The sequence below is a fragment of the Mandrillus leucophaeus genome, unplaced genomic scaffold (genome assembly GCF_000951045.1).
Source record: "Mandrillus leucophaeus isolate KB7577 unplaced genomic scaffold, Mleu.le_1.0 Scaffold719, whole genome shotgun sequence".
In the NCBI taxonomy this organism is placed as follows: Eukaryota; Metazoa; Chordata; class Mammalia; order Primates; family Cercopithecidae; genus Mandrillus; species Mandrillus leucophaeus.
Genome location: NW_012107797.1, coordinates 1,263,050 through 1,281,054, shown reverse-complemented (window position 1 = coordinate 1,281,054; position 18,005 = coordinate 1,263,050). Strand labels below are relative to the sequence as shown.

The following is an 18,005-nucleotide window of genomic DNA, read 5'->3' as shown; positions in this document are numbered from 1 at the left end:
CTGAGCTTGCATGGTATTTGGCTGACACTCTCACCACCCATGACTGTCAGTCCCGGTCAGGTGACTCTGGCTGTCCCTGAGATCATCGCCACCTCCTTCCTGTGTCCTTGTTCTCTTTAAGGGAAACCACACAATAGAGAGGGGCCAAGGATGGGAAGCGCTGCCTGGAGCTAAGAGCTGTTAATAATCACAGCTGGGCAGCACTGCCATGCTTGGCTATGCCTTGGAGTTGGCTATGCCTTCTCCCTGTCAGGCCTCCAGATGCTGCTGGCACACTGGAGCCATGGTCCCAGCATCCTGAGTGACAGAATGTAGGTGGGGACAGAATGCAGAGTACGGTTTGTTTGTTTGTTTGCTATTGTCAAATACACATAATAGAAAATATGTCATCTTATCTGTTTGTAAGTGTATAGTTTGAGGCATTTAGTATGTTCACATTGTTATGCAACCATCACCACTGTCCATCTCCAGAACTTTTTCATTTTCTCAGACTGAAACTCTGTACTTATTTATTCATTCATTCATTCATTCATTCATTCATTCATTTTTTGAGATGGAGTCTCGCTCTGTTGCCCAGGCTGGAGTGCACTGGTATGATCTTGGCTCACTGCAACCCCCGCCTCCCAGGTTCAAGCAATTCTCCTGCCTCAGCCTCCCAAATAGGTGGGATTACAGGCGCACGCCTCCATTCCCGGCTAATTTTTGTATTTTTAGTAGAGGCGGGGTTTCACCATGTTGGCCAGGCTGGTCTCGAACTCCTGACCTCAGGTGATCTGCCCACCTCGGCCTCCCAAAGTGCTGGAATTACATGCAGAAGCCACCGTGCCCAGCCTGAAACTCTGTACCCTTTACACACCAACTCCCCACTCCTCGCTCCCCCACAGCCGCTGGCATCTGCATTCTGTCTCTATGAATTTGACCATTCCAGGTACCGCAAACAGGGAGAATCATTCAGTATGCATCCTTAGTGCCTGGCACATTTCACTGAGCATGGTGTCCTCAAGGCTCATCTGTGTTGTTGCACGCACCAGAGTTTCCTCCCTTTTTTAGGCTGAACCATATTCCATTGTGTGTCCATGCCAGGTTTTGTTAATCCACTCAACCAGTCACAGACACCTGGGTCACTCCCACCCCTTGGCTTTTGTGGAAAATGCTACTATGAACACGGGTATGCAGCTATCTGTTCAGAACCCTGTTTTCACATCTTTCAGCCACAGAGAGTATATATTTTTAAGTGAAAAATTTGAAGATTAGTTTTTCTAAAATTCCTTTTGATTTCCCTTGGGATAACTGCTCTCAAGTGATGGTGTTTTAGATATTAAAAATTTGAATTTCCAACATTTATTTCATAAAGACAAAATCTTATTTTAAAAAAGCTTGTAGCCTCCTCCAACATGACCTTCCTTGGTTAAGTAGCCGTGAGCTGCAGCCCAGCACTGACCCTTCTTTCTGGGGAGCCCAGGACGGGGACTGCCAGGAGCCAGATGGGCTCCCCCTGACTGCCTTGGGTGCTCAGTGTAGCTTTGTTCTCTGATCCATGATGTAAGCAGACTGCCCAGGTGTGCTGTGCACAGCCATTGGTGCTCAAGGTCACAGACACAGTCCACTCGTCAGGAGCAGAGCTGCTCTGTGCTGAGAGCAGACGTGGACTTGTACCGGAGCCTCTCTCCCCTGGCGAATTCTCTAGATCAGACTTTCTTGAGGATAAGGCACCCCCTACTTCTCGCATATTCAGAAAGAAAAAAGTAAACAGTGGGCCTCCTCAAGTTGGGAAAGGCTGAACCAAACGTCTCCATCCCCACTTTCTAGGACGACAGGCTGCCTGTACCCTGCAGGCGTGTTATAGGCAGGCTACAGAGTAGTGGTAACATGTACAATGAGTTGCCATTATTAAAAACTCGGGAGAGCGCATGTCAGATCTGAATGCTGGCTTCTCTGGAGGAGTCCAGGAGATCTTGCACTTCTGGGTTCCTGGAGTCTCCACAGACTCACCTCTTCCCTACCGTGGGGTCCCAGGCTGGGCCCTGATGGCATCGGGGGTACCTCACCCAACTAGAGAGACCATACATGGCACAGGGAAGTTAGCGGGCAGCAGGGAGATGTGGCTCAAATCCATTCCTACTAACACACCAGCTGCACAGGGGCAGCCTGCGGGGAGCAGGGGCATATGCTCTGCCTGGGGGTGAAGTATGGGCCCTGGGAACATGGGGCAGGGCCAGGCCTCAAGCAGCCTCCCTACCCCAGAGGTCACCTGCCCTTGAAATACACCTCATTTTCTTTCTGTCTGTTTTACAAAATAATTCCTGGATCCCATGGGCCCTGCTTTGATGGGAGGAAGGAATGGTGCAGCTCTGAGAAGCAGTCTGTCACTGCTTCTCAGCATGAAAGAGCTTTTGTCTTCAGTTTAGACCATATATTCTTTAAGCTTTATTTGGGAAAGGGGCTAAAAGGTCTGGTTACCTTGTTTTATTACAATTAAAAATTTCTTTTACAATTTTTTGAAACTATCACAGACTTACAGAAAAATTGAATGCACAGGGCAAAGCTGGTCTGACCCAGTGCGGAGAAACTAGTGACCCCGGCCCCATCAGCCCCAGTGCTCCAGTTTGTCCTTCGCATAAACAAGGACTGTCTCTGCAGAACTGTGCAGTGCAGCCACAGACACCAGGGAATTACCATTGGTCTCTTACCAATTGTAATGGCCCCTAATGTAGTAACATATTCCGTCTGTCCCCTGTGGGTAACCAATCTGCCATGTCCTGTCTTCACTTTCCCTGAGCGGACACCCTGGTTATCTGCCTGGACTCTGACATCTAGAGTAGCCTGTTCCCACCCATAGGCCCCATGGGCTCCGATTCCACTTTCCCCAGTGTGGGCTCCCTCCTCACCTTCTGGGTTCCAGCCATGCCTTGTTCCAGGCCACCCCAGATCTTCCTACCCCGCACACACCATGTTCTTCCCCATATGATGGCTTTAGAATGGAATTTTTCAGGAAAAAGAAGAGTTTTACAGTTTATTTTTAAATGAAAACAAAACCAAACAAAAATGAATACTCAAGAGGCATTGGATTTAGGAATCTGGTAAAACAACTAATTCTAGACGGTCATAAAGAAACCTTTGACCAGGAAATGATTTAAAATGGAGATATTCAAAGTAAGGATTGTAGAGTTTTTTCAGGTAGCTCTTTGTAGACATTGAAAATATAGGCTGAGGCCACATGTAGAAATTAAGCGTTCTCATCCAAAGCCAGACCATTTGGTTTGGCGACTTAAGGGAAGAGAAAAATGAAGTTTGCTAAGTAAAAATTAATGATTTCTCAGGAATTTTTAGGATGTTGAGCAGCTTAATTGCATAGTTTGGGTGGATATGTGTTGAAGAAAGTAATTTTAGGAGACTGGGAAATTGTGCAATCATCTTAACTTGGGTCAGGATTGTAATTATTGCAATAACAGAATGTTGCTATGTGTATATGTGACTGAAATGGGAAGCAGTTTTTAAAAAACGCTTTAAGAAATAACAACAAAATGTCCATTCTCTCTCTCTCTGGACTTCCTTAATTATAAATGCCAGGTAACCCAGTGCTGGCTAAATATAGGTCCAGTGGTCATCTATATTTATAACGTTTTTTTCAGGCGGAAGTCACTAGAGCAATACAGAATTAATTTAGTGTGTAGGTTTTTATAGAGTCTAATTAGTTGTGTTTTTCTTAAGCGAACCAACTGGGATCAATAACATTATATAACTGAACTCAGACGACCATGACTTTTAGACATAGACTCTTTCCACAAAGCCAAGGCCCTCGGCAGATGCCGGCCCTGAAGACAGACAAGCGGCTCCGGAAGCAGGCACGCTGCAGCTGCAGAGCGGACGGGGCTTGGAACATCTGTTTCCAGCCAAGGGCAGGCTTTGGGAGTGATAAAGTACAGTTTTTTTTTTTTGCAAAGTCAGAAGGCTCATCTACAGTCCATTCATCACTGAGGCCTTGAATTGAGACATTCCGTGGCTGCTTATCAGCTGTTCCTGTGTGGCAGGGTTTGGCTGGGCTGGCCTGGGGAGGTGGGGTGGGGTTTTTGCAGACTTACCAAAGTATGCACTTAGCCAGCCCATCCCCACCAACAATGCAGCCTGCTCAAGGGCTACGAACTGCACCTGTGTCTGCAGTCACGTCCGTTGGAGAGCTGAGTGGGCGGATGGACCTTTGGAACTATTTGATGTCATTTGGGGTCGATTCGGCATGCTTCTCGATGACTTTGCTGCAAATTAAACATACTAGAGTAGATTGGGCTTTCCTCCTCCATGCCTCAGGATCTTCAAAAAACATTAAGTCTTTTCTGGCAGAGTGAAAGCGAGCTTGCAGCACCCACTGAGATCTTGTTTGAAGCCAGCTACACTCGCATTTAAAGAAAAGACATGATGGGGGAGGCCCTTTCTGTAAACCTCAGGCCAGGCCTGTCCTCTCGTGCGGGTTCCTACCCCTCCCTTATGTGACCCTACAAGCCGCTTTTGCTCGTCCACACCTGTGCCCAAGAGTTCTTCTCATGGCTGGTGCATGCCATGAATGAAGGGCACTGGCCAGTTGAAGGGAGTACCAGTTGAAGGCCTTGCCTGCCTCAAGTCCTCAGACCAGAGAGGCCAGTGGGGGTCTTGCCCAGACCATACAGCCGGCAGGTGGTCTACCTGGTTCCTTAGCCTCCTCCCAACCTCAGTGCTGTCCTGGGACAGGGACTGAGAGAGAGCTTAAAGACAGGATAGCAGAGCCTGGGCCAGAGGGCACTGGGGGCACGTTCACCCCACCTCTGGATGTGGGGCCTCACTGGACAGCTGGACACAGGTGGGATGGGGGGAGACCTGTGTATCCTCCCAGTGTCATTTGGAGACAGAAGTCTGTTCGTTTCACCAGGCAGATTTCAAGCTCCTCTGTGTTCCAGACACAACCAGGCCCCAAGGATTGACAGACAATGTAGCTCCTGCTCTTGAAGGCTTATGGTGGAGGGAGGGAGGATGAAGGGTGTGATAGCCATGTCTGGGCAGACAGGGCCTGGGGGTCTGGGAGGGCTTCCTGGAGTCAGTGACAGCCGAGGTGATGGTTAAAAGCAGAGTAGGAGTTAGTCTTGTAGGTGTGAGGGAACTTGAGCAAGCACAGGAACATGAAACAGTGAGTGAGGGCAGGGCCTCTTACACTGGACGAAAGAGGACAGTGTGGGCAGGGCCAGGCCTGTGGCTGGAGAGGGGTCCTGGCTGGTCATGTACCCTCTGAGACAAGAAGGAATCAGGGTGGGAGTGTCAGTGCAGTGGTACAGGAGAGACTAAGAGGCCAGTAAGGGTCCAAGCAGAGGGATGGGGCTGCCTGCAGTAGGGCTGGTGCGACGCGGGGAGCGGGTTTGGGAGCCATGTAAGAGCCCACTTTGGGAAGGTTTGGTGGTGGCTTTTACCAAGACAAGGAATGCCTCAAGAGGAAAGGTTTGGGGTGCAGGATGGCGAGGGTGCACAGTGTTGTTGATTCTGCTCTAGTGTGGTGGAAGTTATGTGCTGACCTAGGGGTCCTGCCAGGAGCCAGTGGATAAAGATGGTGCGGATCTGGCCCAGCCCCTGGAGGACTCAGCCATTATGGGGCAACGTGCTTAGAACCCACTTGGGTGGGAGAGGCTCCCCAGAGGAGATGATGCTGAGCTGAGCCTGGAAGGACCCGGGATTGGCTGGCAGGAAATGAAGAAACAGCCTTCTGGGCCTGCCTTCTCGGTATCTGATACAGTTCCTGGATACAGCTCAGCTTCTCTCGTGGGGGAGTTTTAGAACCCACCTGCCCAGTGGCTGTGCAGACCTCTGGAACCAGAGCATCCATCTGGAGCCAAGCCCACACCCACATGGGGTTGCTTAGGCTACTCGGGTGAATCTGACATGTACCAAGGTGGTGAGCCAGAGATCTGGGGTTCTGAGTTAGGGCAACCCGGCAGTGGCCCCAGGATGCTCACTTGGATGTGAGAACTGTGGGAAAACCAAGGACTCACCTGGTATGTTTCACAGTCATTTGTTTATGAACCTTACATAAACACACACACCTGGATATGTATATACGCATGTATATACACAAACACACACACACCCCCCTGAATACATATGCAGTTGGCTCTCTTTATTCATGGGTTCCACATCTATACATTCAACCAACCTCAGGTCTAAAACATGAAAAAAAATGTATGGTGGATGTATAAACTATTTTCTTGTCATTTTTCCCTAAGCAATATAGTATACAACTATTTCCATAGCATTTACATTGTATTAGGTATTATAAGTAGACTAAAGATGATTTAAAGTATTGGAGGATGTGTGTAGGTTGTATGCAAATATGATGCCATTTTATATCAGAGACTTGAGCGTCTGTCAATTTTTGGTATCTGCAGGGTGGCCTGGAACCAGTCCCTCACTGATGCCGAGGCATGACTGTATACATATATATACATCTGTATACAAACACTTGCACATCCATATACATACGCGCACACACACACATCTGCATGTGTGTACACGTGTGTACAACACTCACACGTTCTATACATCCACACATGCACACATACTCATTTACGGACATAATGGAATAATGTGTACATGAAACGTATTATAGATCTCCCATGACTTCCTTATTGAAATGAAGGAAAGTGCACACATGCTGAGGGTACTGGTTCTCTGGGAAAGAACCTGCTGCAAAGGACAAGGACCAAGGTGCCTGAAATCCCCCATGGCAACTAACAGTCTTAACTGTGCCAAGAGGCAGAAGGTTCAACAGTGAAGAATCCTGACTATTCATTGACTAAATGAATCTTGAACAATTTCACTGCTCTGTGCCTCAGTTTCCCCATATGTAAGATGAGGACAGTCATAACATCTACCCCTTACAGTTGTTATGAAAATCAAACTTATTCATTCATCTGAACTCCAAGCTTGCTGCCTGAAGTGGGGCGTGTGCCCGGCAAGCATCAGCTGCTCTTGTAATGAGCCAGGAGCACTCAGCAACAGTGAGGAACCCTGGCTGGGGGACCGGTGAAGGAGGGGGGATTGCTGTTCCCTACTAACTCTGTACCCTCTTGTACCTTCCATATTTTGTGTCATGTACACATATTACCTATGTTTTTTTAAATGTCAGATCATCTTGTTAAAGAGGATTACACTACATTAAACTCTCTTCACTGTGAGTTCTTTGATCTCATTTCTTCCATTGTTCTGGTCAAGAACATTTAGCAAGGTTTGTAATGATGTTTTAACGATGTTACCAGTTTTATCAAGTAATGCATGTAATCACCTATCAATGTTGAGTAAAGAAACATGAGCATCCTGTATTCAGCAAATTGTTTATTTTCTTGAATGGTGCACGAGACAGGCTCTAATTAATTCATTGTGAATATATCATGGGCACGAAAGAGAACAAGAACATATTTAAATTTCATGTTATGACATTAAAAAAACAATGCCTTGCAGACTAGCAGTCAGATTCATTGATGAAGAGCAGATGGAGGTCAGGGGAGGACACGGGGCTGAGCAGGACTGGGAAGTAGCCTGGGATGGTGGAGGCAGCGCCTCTCATCTATAATCAAGGGAAGGAGGAGGCTGCCAGGACCCTCCAATAGTGACAATCTGTGGAAGCCACCACTCCTGATTATAAAGGCAGCTGCTCAGGCACTGGCTGGAGAAGTGGTGCATAGTCAATTAGCTGTGAGCACAGGAGCAGAGCCAGCGCCTGGTGTGGACAGTGTCCGAGGCCACAGCCAAGCAGCAGCCACCCAGGATGTCCAGGCTGCTGAGCAGGGAGGAACACCTGCCATCAGGGCAAATGCCAGATAAAAAAAGAACCTCATTTTCCCTGGAAGATTATTTGGAATTTTGTCTTTAGGCTGCCCCCTTCCTGAGTCCAGCCCTGTCCATTTGACCCTGAAGAGGTCCTGAAAGTGTGGCAATCATTTTAAACCCTACTTGTGTATCTATATGTCATTTAGTATCACATTTTGTCACCTGCTTGTCTATGAGCAGAATGGGGAGGCTGCTGGTTTAGGAACTGGGAGCCCCACAGTGTGACATAGTCTTAACCTCCCTGGGCCTCAGTCTACTCTTCTGTGAAATGAGGATATCTCTGTGGGTCCTTCTCACACCCTAATCTGTGAGTCAGGGCCAGAGGGCAGTCAGGTGTCCTTCATGTTGAACCAGGCCAGTGGCCACATCCCCGCAGGTGACCCTGTGTGAGCCTGGGGGCCTCACAGCCTCGAATCCTGTCCCCCTTCCCCATGAAGGCACCCAGAGTTGTGAAGGAACAGCCTCCCTCATTGGGGAGGGGCAGGACCTCCTCATACCTGGGGTGGACCCTGCTGTGGTAGGTCAGGTGAGAAGCCTAGAAGGGCTTAGGTGGGTGGGGAGGAGGAGAGACAGCGATGGCTGTATCATAAATGCAGCATCATCCGGGCTGAGGAGACTTTCAATGGGCCTGTGTTCCTGGGCAGCTGCCCCTGCCTCCTGCTGTGTCACCCTTGGTTCTTTCACTGGTTTTGCCTATGATGAAAACCTCACACTCCTGACCTGATGCCTAATGTTTCGAGGGGAGAGCAGAGGGCAGGATCACATGAGTCAGACAGAAGGATGGGGCCTCTTGGAGCATCTGACAGGAGGTTTATGGAAAAAGCACGGCTCAGAGACTCAATGAGATGCTGAAGGTCTAGGCTTGCAGCCACACCTGTTTATCAGCAGAGTCACTCAGTGTATGGACCGCCATTTCCCAACCTAGAGAACCCATGCTTGACATCAGAGACTTTGGTGAACTCCCCAGATACTCTCAGCAGCAAATGCTGTACATCACAGGCTGGCAACCGTTTCTTTTTCAAAGTTCACATATGAACTATTTTATCCTCGTGGGCTCTAGGATCTCTGTTGCAACTACTCGACTCTGCTATTGTAGTGGGAAGGCAGCCATGAACAGCAGGGAAAGGGTGGGTGTGGCTATGTTCCAAGAAAATTTATCAAAAAACAGTAGGTGGATATATACCCAAAAGAATTGAAAGCAGGGACATGAACAGATATTTGTACACAGCAGCATTATTCACAGTAGCCAAGAAGTGGGAGTAATCCAAATGTCCATCAATAGATGAATGAATAAACAAAATGTGAGGTATGCAGATAATGGAAGATTAGTCAGCCTTAAAAAGGAAGGAAATTCTGACACATGGTACAACGCTGATGAAACTTGAGGACATTATGCTGAATGACATAAGCCAGTCACAAAGGACAAATGTTGTATGATTCCAGCTTCTTCTGCAGCTGGCTTTGCAAGAGCAGCCTTGGCTGGTGTCCCCTTCTCCCCTGCAGTGGGAGCATCCCTCCCCATCCCCCCAGCTCTCCTGCTAGGCAGGATATAAGTGTCCAAACAAATGGAGTTCTGGCCACTGCTGCCTCCAGAGGTAGTTGGCCTGGTCAGCTTTCTGGGGACTGTCTGTGCCTTTCCTGGATCGTTCATGGAGAACAGTTCACATCAGCCAGACCCTGGGGCCTTTGCAAAGGATGGTCATGGCTGCCCCGGAGCGGGGGGCTGGATGGCTTTGGGACTGGCCTTTGAGGGGAAAGGTGGCTGCCCCAAGCCTGGCTTAGCCGTTCAAAGGCCAGGTGCTGCCCTGAATGGCTTCCAGGGCCACCCTGACATGGGCCTGCTAAGAGTCAACAGTTCTGTAATTAGTCTGCTTCTTTGCCAGCAAGTTTTATTCAACTCTTAGTTTCTCCATGTCCCTGACGGAATTGACTTGAATGCCCAGAGTTAAAAGACCAAAAGTTATGTAATATCTCCCAGGGTTGGTGGCAGCTTATAAGCAAACATGTTGATTAAACACTGCTGCAAGTTAAGACTCCATGATTGCCTCTGTTGCTAAATAACAGCTCTAGTGGGTGAGGAGCAGCCTTTTGACACATGTGGCAATTAACTTTGTTGAAGAAGTGAGCAAGGTGACTTATATGTAGGAAGAAAAATAAAAGTGCTTGTGAGAAAAATAGGGCAGAAATAATGAGGTTTATGATGGCAGAAAAATGTGAGAATCAGAATTGCAGGAAACAGTGTATCGAGCACTTACTACCTACCTGTTGGGTCTCTGCTAGCTCTTTCACACATACCTATCTCATTCAAATTTTGGAGCAACGCTTCAGGGTGGTGGTTGTTAGTCTCATAAGGAAACAGAGAGGGTAAGCCCAGGTCACCCAGAGGGAAGGGGTCAAATTAGATGCAGACCTGGATTTGGCTAAAATCTAAAGCATCCCAGACCCAGAGAGGGGAGTGGAGGAGCCAGAGAGAGAGCTCCCAGGACCACCAGCATTTGTTGAATGCCCACTAGGTTCTAGGCACTAAACTAGGCTCTATATAGGTGATTCTTATTTATTCCTTATGACTATCTTAGTATTTGATATTCTATGGTTGTAAGCAACAGAAACACACTGGAGCAAGCTGAAGTAGAAAAGGGAGTTCTTTATTTCAGAACAAAGTGGTGTCTCCTAAACCCAAGAACAGGAGACACCCAGGCTACCAGGATTGCTGGAAAGGAGAATTGAAGGGTAGTAAAGGGGCTCGGAGGCTTTCTCTTGCACTCCTGCCTTATCTTCTTGTGCAAAGATGTGAAAATGGCCACTCACAGTATCCAAGTCCCTCCAGGTCTCCCCCTGGGCCAGTCAACTCTGTTGAGGTCAGACCATAGCAGACTGAATGGCTATGTATGAGGTGGGAGCAGCCAAGGAGTTGTGAGTCGGGTAGACTTTAGTCCTACTTAACTTTTAAAGGTAAGTACCTTTATCCCCATTTTACACATAAGGAATTGAGATTCCCATGAGTCAAATATCCTTGCCCAAGGTCACGTGGCTAATCTTGGTGGATAGGTAGGGAAGGTTTGGACCAAATTGTTCTGACTCAAAACCCATGTTTGTAATCATCATATAGAACTGCTGTAGAGGACCATTAGTCTTAAATTTACCCTTTAATCAAGCTGGAAAAGAAACTAGGATGGTTTAGCCTGGGAAGATCAACTTGAGAGTCTATATGATATTCAGTCCATCTTGATTTTAAAATCATTTTTGGCGGATGGTGATCAACTAGCACCTCTCTACAGCCAAGAAGCAGGCTTCCGATAATAATGTCCCCATGCTCAAGCCTGGTCAGACGTGAGGGTGAGCTGGTGCTACAGTGAGGGCCAGCCCTTCTTGAAGGTCAGGGGCTGGGCCACAGGGCTGCTGTTGGTTCCATCCTGTCCTCAAGCTGAAATCTGTCCTGACAAACTGCCCCTGGCAGAAAATTGGGACACCTCAGGGGTTTAGATGTTCTCGTCTGACCCTTTCACAATCCCCAAGCAGATGGATCCACGTGTTTTCTTTGGCTGTCCCATTGCACTTGAGAGTGAGTGTTCGTTCTTCGATATTTCAGTTTACCCATGGGGTGGAGAGGATGGAATTTGTTTATAAATGAATGTTTTGGTGTAGACCTGACTTGACACCAACTTAGCTACTTCAGGGATGCTTGGCTCTAAACGAACATTCATTTCTGTCTGAAACACTTGGCCACGATAGTCCAAACTTTAAATGATATTAATTTACCGTGAGATGTGGTGGAGTATGTGCTCTATGGGAAATATGACTTAGTGTTGTTTATCTAAAAATGAGTGTCTAAATCCACCTTCATGTTTATAAACACTGCATACATGCCAGAGATATGAGGAGCAGTGCGGTGGAGGGTATGTTTCCCCTGGGAGAATGAGCCCTTCAGACAAGGGGGAGATTCTTGTGGGGTGGAAGATTTTGGAAGCTGTTCGTGAGACTATTAATTGATGGTATTCTGCTTCTTGTCTTGCAGATTGGAAACCTGGAAGATTACTACCATTTTTATCACAGCAAAACCTTTAAAAGATCGACCTTGAGTAGCAGAGGCCCTCACACCTTCCTCAGAATGGACCCCCAGGTACAGATGGTCAGAATGCTTTCCTAAGGGCTGGAGGGTTTGGGTCTACGGTCCTAAAAATGGCAGAGTCTGGATTTTAATGTGATTCTGGATAGACATGAGTTTTCCGCATTCACTTTAACTACAACAAGACAGGTGTAGCTACATATCAGACCATCTGAACTCAATCATGTGAGTGAAGATCTCTCAGCATTCTAAAATCAACAAAATACAATAATTACAGGAGATACATATATGAATCTTACCCATAAAACAAAAACTCTAAGCAATTCAAGCAAGTATTTTAATAATGAAATTAGAGATCAGGCAGGTGGATGTATTTGTGGTTGCCATAACATGTATGTTAATGGTTACTATGAATTTGAAAACTGACTTTTTTTCCCTCAAAGATTCACATGATCTTCAGGATTAAAACAAGTGTGATCTGAAAAGAAGCTAACATTTTAAATTGTAATATAATCCATATTTATTGGGTGGTTAATTATATTTCCTTTCTGCATAGACTTGAAATTAAGGTTTGACAAATACCAATCAACAGATATTTATCAAGATTAAAAATTTAAGATGGCCAAGTGAGCCTCTGATGCATTCAATTATTCGGTATTTTTGGAATACCTGCCACGTGGCTGGCTCTGTCCACACCAGGGCCCGTGGAGCTGGCGGCGGGGCTGACAGAAAACAAAGCAGGAAATAGAAAGATATGTGATATGTTACAGGGCGATGAGTGCTGAGAAGGAAAATGAAGTCCACCTGAGAAGCAGTAGCAGCCCCAACAAGGAACGGAGGTCATTGGTAAATCATAGTTTTAGGTCACAGAAATCATCTTCTCTTAAAAGTTAATTTATGTGCTAGATGTTTGTTTGGGCTTCCTAACCGGTGCACAATACTATTTCAGCTATTTCCAGAAAACACTTACAGTAAAGTTTTTATGGAAAAATGGGTTCTTGGTGTTGCCCCAACCCACCTACTTCAATGACAATCAGGGCTCTTTTTATATTGACTGAGCAGGGATTGGTTGGAGAGATGCGCTATCTCTGGGCTCTGTGCCTGAATTATCCTTCTCTGGGGCATCGCGTGGTGAGGGTTTTGATTGGTCCTCATGGAGGAAGTGGTCCTCATGGAGCTCACCCATGGATCTGGGCTGTGAAAAGGCAGACTTGTCTTGAATATATTTCTGGATTGGTTTTATTGGTGGATGGATGGATGAATGGATGGATAGATAGATACGGATAAGTCAAATGAGATAGATATAAAACATTGTGCTAATTCCATTATTCCTTCATAGCAAGGGAAGGAGTTAACTGTTTACTAAGGGATGACTGTGTGCTTGGGCACTTTACATGCACCATCTCACCCCATCACATGGGGGTGAGATTATGTCTACTTGTGCTTACACCATGGAACATGAAGGAATGTTTTTCAAAGGGGCCAGTATATTTAATCCTCTAGGAAAAAAGCCAGATTGTAGTTGTTCGTTCCCAAAGAGTGAGGCACTTAGGGAAGTGTGGATCAGTAGAAAACTGAGCAGCAGGGGGCCTCTGTACAGGGTGCAAAGGCTGATCCTGGAGGAAGCGTGAGTTCTGTGAGGCTGAGAGACTGTCATCTGTCATCTTGGAGGAAATTCTAAGCTAGAAAAGAGGTCGATGCAGCACCCCTCCACACTTTCACTTTAAGCAAGCGCTTGATCTGCCTGGTGAAGAAACATCCTCATTCTTCAACTGAAGTCTTTTGAGTTGTTGAATTGCTACCACGCGGATAGTTACATCGAAAGCAAGCTGTTTGCATGCAGGAAGCCCCTCTCATAGGCATGCTCTGAGAAGAGACAGGGACCGGGGACCGTGGATTTCTTAGTCTTCTTTCCATGAGGCCTTCCAAGAATTAATAAAGCAGATTCTTAATTGCTAGAACTAAGGCAGAGTCGAAATAGGAGACTTAATCTGTGTTTTGACTACATCCTCTGTTGTTGGTGACTGTTTTAAAACTTTTAAAGGTACCCAGGTTGACTGCTCATCCCTTCCTCCCAAAAATATGAATGGTGCACCTGCTGAGTGCCGGACCCTGTGCCTGAGTGATGCAGAGCTTCCCAGCAGGTCTCTGCGCTGCTGAGTCCTCAGTGAAGATGGGAGTGGAAGACCCGTGCATAAGCAAGGCAGGCTGAGGCAGCAGAGACAGACTCTGTGGAGGGCTTGAGGGCCACCATGCCCTGGACCTGCCTCCTCTCTGCAGCACCTGAGCTGCTTGATTGACCCATTTGAGGTGTGTTAAAAGTCCTATATTCAGTTTGGGTCCGAGGGTAAAGCATTCCCAGGCATTAGTTGTCTCCTTGAAGCCAGCAGAAGGAAGGATAGAGACTTCCTAGGCAAAGGCTACCATAGCAGTTAAATTTTTTCAAGTAAAACTCTCCTTTTCACAGGGCTTCTTAATAAGCTGCTGGCAAGGCTGCTATCAATGCATCCTGCCAGTAAAGAAGAAAGGAGAAAGGAAGAAAGGTAAACAGCCTGGGCATCCCAGGCCTTCCTGGAACTTTCATAGGATTGGCTGATTGTTTCTCACAGTTCTAATTAAATGGTTAGCCCCGGGGAAAGCACACAGACATCTGAACGAATTATGAATTCAGAATCGCCACTGAAACACCTCTGTTTAAATTTGTCTAGCTTTAATGCAAACCAAATCAATTAGCTGTCAGTCTGACTAATATTTACTCTACCCAGTCATTACAATTAAATATTTGGTGAAATTAGCTGTTTTATATAAGTATTTAGTGTTATCTTTTATTGCAGCGCATCAGAACATTTTCCTACATTGGCAAAGCATTGTTGTGATACCTTCACATCTGGAGAGCTGTGTAATTAATATTATTAACAAAAGGAAAGATGGTTTAATATTATTCAGAAACTTCGGAATGCAAGGCCGCCATTGTGTTCAAATGACCAAACTGGAAATGAATGTTATGGGGCTTAGGATAAAGTTCAATCAAATGCAGACGGTATTTTATTTTAATTAGCTCCAGTCCCTATTGTATAAAAGTGCTTTGATAAGTGATGGAATTTACAATCCACCCCATGTCACATAAAAGCAGATAGAATGTACATTTGTGAAAGCAAAACAAAACTCAAGGGGGGGTCAACAGCAGGACTTTGTTAAGCACGTGTGTGTGCATGCACACTTATTAGGCATCTTCTTTGCACTGATCCTGTACCAGAATGGTACAGTCATTTTCCTTGCATTCTTAATTACCTTTACTTGATGTTTTTCTTGCCATCTTTGAAAAGGGCCATTTTGCTCAGATGGCTTTGTTACTCAGCCCTAGCCTTGGAGGAACAGCCCCAGTGTTCTCAGTGTGCAGTTATCGGTCGCTGGGTTTTTCCAAGGCTTGTCATTTAAGCAAACTGAAAGCATTTGTTTTTAACTTGTTCTTTTGCCAAAAGTCTGGAGAAGGGTGGATATTACAGAAGCGTCGACCAATCACTGAAGGGGCTCACAAATTTTTTTAAAATTACTTGTTCTGATTATGTTCCAAGCTGGCTTATACTTAGTCGTTGCTGCCTGTGTCTTCCAGACCTTACATTTTAGCATGATGACTTGGGTTCAGCTCTTTCCTTCCCTACAGATCTCAGCCAGATTGGTGATGGAAATGGAAGGATAAAGATGTAAAGAGGGAGCCTTGGTGGCTCCTTACAGGGCCATAGGAGGCTTCGGTTTGATGCTTCATTTCAGTGCTTTAAAGTTTAGAAGTTGCAAAATGATTGCAAGGACCAGAGAAGGCATTCTGTTTTGTAGGATGGGACTTTGCCCCCAGAGTTTAATCAAAGCTCGAGTTTCCTTCCAGCAGTGATGCAATGTTGAAGTAGATCTTTCCATTAACCACAGATGGAATTTTATCTAACAGTTTTGTGTGCTAGAGCAATTCAAAGTGCAAACAAACAGAAAGTTCCTGACAAGAGCACATAGACAGTAAGTGACCACATTGGTCTCAGGGGTTGATGAACTGTGTAATGGACTGAGGGCAGGGCCAGGCAGCTGCCCAGGGCCCAATGGATTTGCCCACATGGGGACGGTGAACTGCTCCCCCATGAGGGTGATAGATTGACAGTGACAAGCTGGCTGTTCACATTTTAAGTACCACCCAGCTGGTTCTAGTGGCATGGCTACTAGGAATTGGTAAAAAGTTTGAATGTGTAAATATACCTTAAAAGACACCATTTTACTCTTTCACCTGAATGCTCTGCCCTTCCACTTAGATGTCTCAAAGACAATTCAAAGTCAATATGTCCCAAACCCAGCTCACTGTCTCTGACCCAAGTCTGTCTCAGAGGGAAGCACTCATCCACATTTCACTGCAGTGCCGGTAACCTCTCCTTCCCTGCTACACTTGCTCCACCTCCTGTACAACCCGGCCCTGCCATGTCTGTGTCTCTTGCCCTAGACCCAGCTCCTGTCATCTCTTGCCTGCACCACTGCACTGCCCCCCTTGCTGGCCTCATATGGGCATCCTTGCCCCAGCCAGTCACCTCCCATGCTCCTGAGGGATCCTCTGAAATACATGCCTGATGGTGCCACAAAGCTGTATCTACACCTCCCAAACCCTGCTTGTTCTGGTCTCCGGTGGCCCCCTGAGTCCCAGATACCATTGGCCTTTAAAGTCCTCCTTGGATGACTTTCGCTCTTTTTCCCTCTGCAGAGCTTTTGCACAGATGGCTCCCCACCTTCCCCTGTTGTCGCTGTCTTCCCCACCTTCCCCTCTGGGCTCCAGTATCCCTGCCACCAGGAAGCCTGCTCAGAGGCTGCAGACTTGGCCTGCTCTTCTAGCAGAAGTATGTTTGTATTCTAGATCTGGCCCTGGAGTAGGAGCACACAGCAGTGTTTGTTGGGAACGATGACTAGTTCAGTTTGTTTGGGATCTGTCAGGGACAGAGACAGAGTCGGCAGGGGAGCTGCAGGTGGTTCCTGGGGGACCTGGATCATCAGGCTTGGGAGGGTGTTCAGTATTCCAGAACCAGAGGAGAGGCAATGGGAAGGCGAACTGACCGTGCTCTGCGGATGCATCGGGAGAGAGGAACGTGGAGTTCGAAGCATGCAAGCCCATCTCTTGCCAATGCAACAGGAAGTTATCGAGGGCCAAGGCCACATACCATTTGTTTTTACTCCCTTACAAGTCCAACAGCTACCCAGAGAACAGTAGACAATGCTTACTGAAGCATATCTCAAGTTCCACAGATTTGGTTCACATAAGCAAGATATGTGTAACATAAGCAACTTCTTTCTATGTAAATACTTTAGAAGTAAATTCTGACCCACCTTAGCTAAATTATAGAAAAGTCCTAAATATAGTTTGAATCGACAAAGCTGTATCCTGTATTGCTGGAGCTAAAATAACAGAGGTACTGACAGTGACTGGGTATCAGATATGTTGAGCAGCATCGGACTTCATAGGTTGTTAGTCAGCTGGGGCAGTTGTAACAAAGTCCCATAGGATGTGGGGGCTTCAACCACAGAAATGTATTGTCTCGCAATTAGGAAGGTGGGAAGACTGAGATTACGTTGTTGGCAGGGTTGGTGTCTTCTGAGGTCTCTTGCAGATGGCTGAATTCTTGCTGCATCCTCAGATGGTTGTCCCTCTCTGCGAGGGGCTCCATCCTAATCTCCTCTTCTCATGGGACACTGGTCAGATTGGATTAGCCCCTTCCCCATCATGACCTCATATTAACGTAATTACCTCTTTAAGGCCCTTATCTCCCATTACAGTCACATTGTGAGCTACCCGGGGTTAAGATTTCAACATGAGAATTTAGGGGTTCACAGGTCAGCCCCTAACAGTAGGTGAAGCCGGGCTCTGGCTGCCTCTTCTGTTGTCAGTGAGCGGAGGTGGGTGGCGGGCAGTAGGGGGAGGGGCACCTTCTGTCCCCTTTCAGCAAAATCAGAACTAACTTACAAACGAATAGCTTCACTTTGCCAAAGAGCTTTCACACGCACCATCCCATTTCCACCATCGGCAGAGCGAAGACTCCCTCTCTCATGACCATTAAGCAGGGGTCTTCTGGCA

The 18,005-nt window shown here is 46.7% G+C and overlaps 1 protein-coding gene across 1 annotated transcript in view; it reads left to right on the top strand.

The window, feature by feature from the left end:
• The first annotated feature begins 9,491 nt into the window (after nt 1-9,491).
• Nucleotides 9,492-18,005, top strand: part of PCSK6 (proprotein convertase subtilisin/kexin type 6) — a 165,912-nt gene continuing 157,398 nt past the window's right edge. The window contains exons 1-2 of the mRNA XM_011965268.1: nt 9,492-9,701; nt 11,858-11,962. Of these exons, the coding sequence (XP_011820658.1) occupies nt 9,492-9,701; nt 11,858-11,962 (315 nt within the window). The remainder of the gene's footprint in view (nt 9,702-11,857; nt 11,963-18,005) is intronic.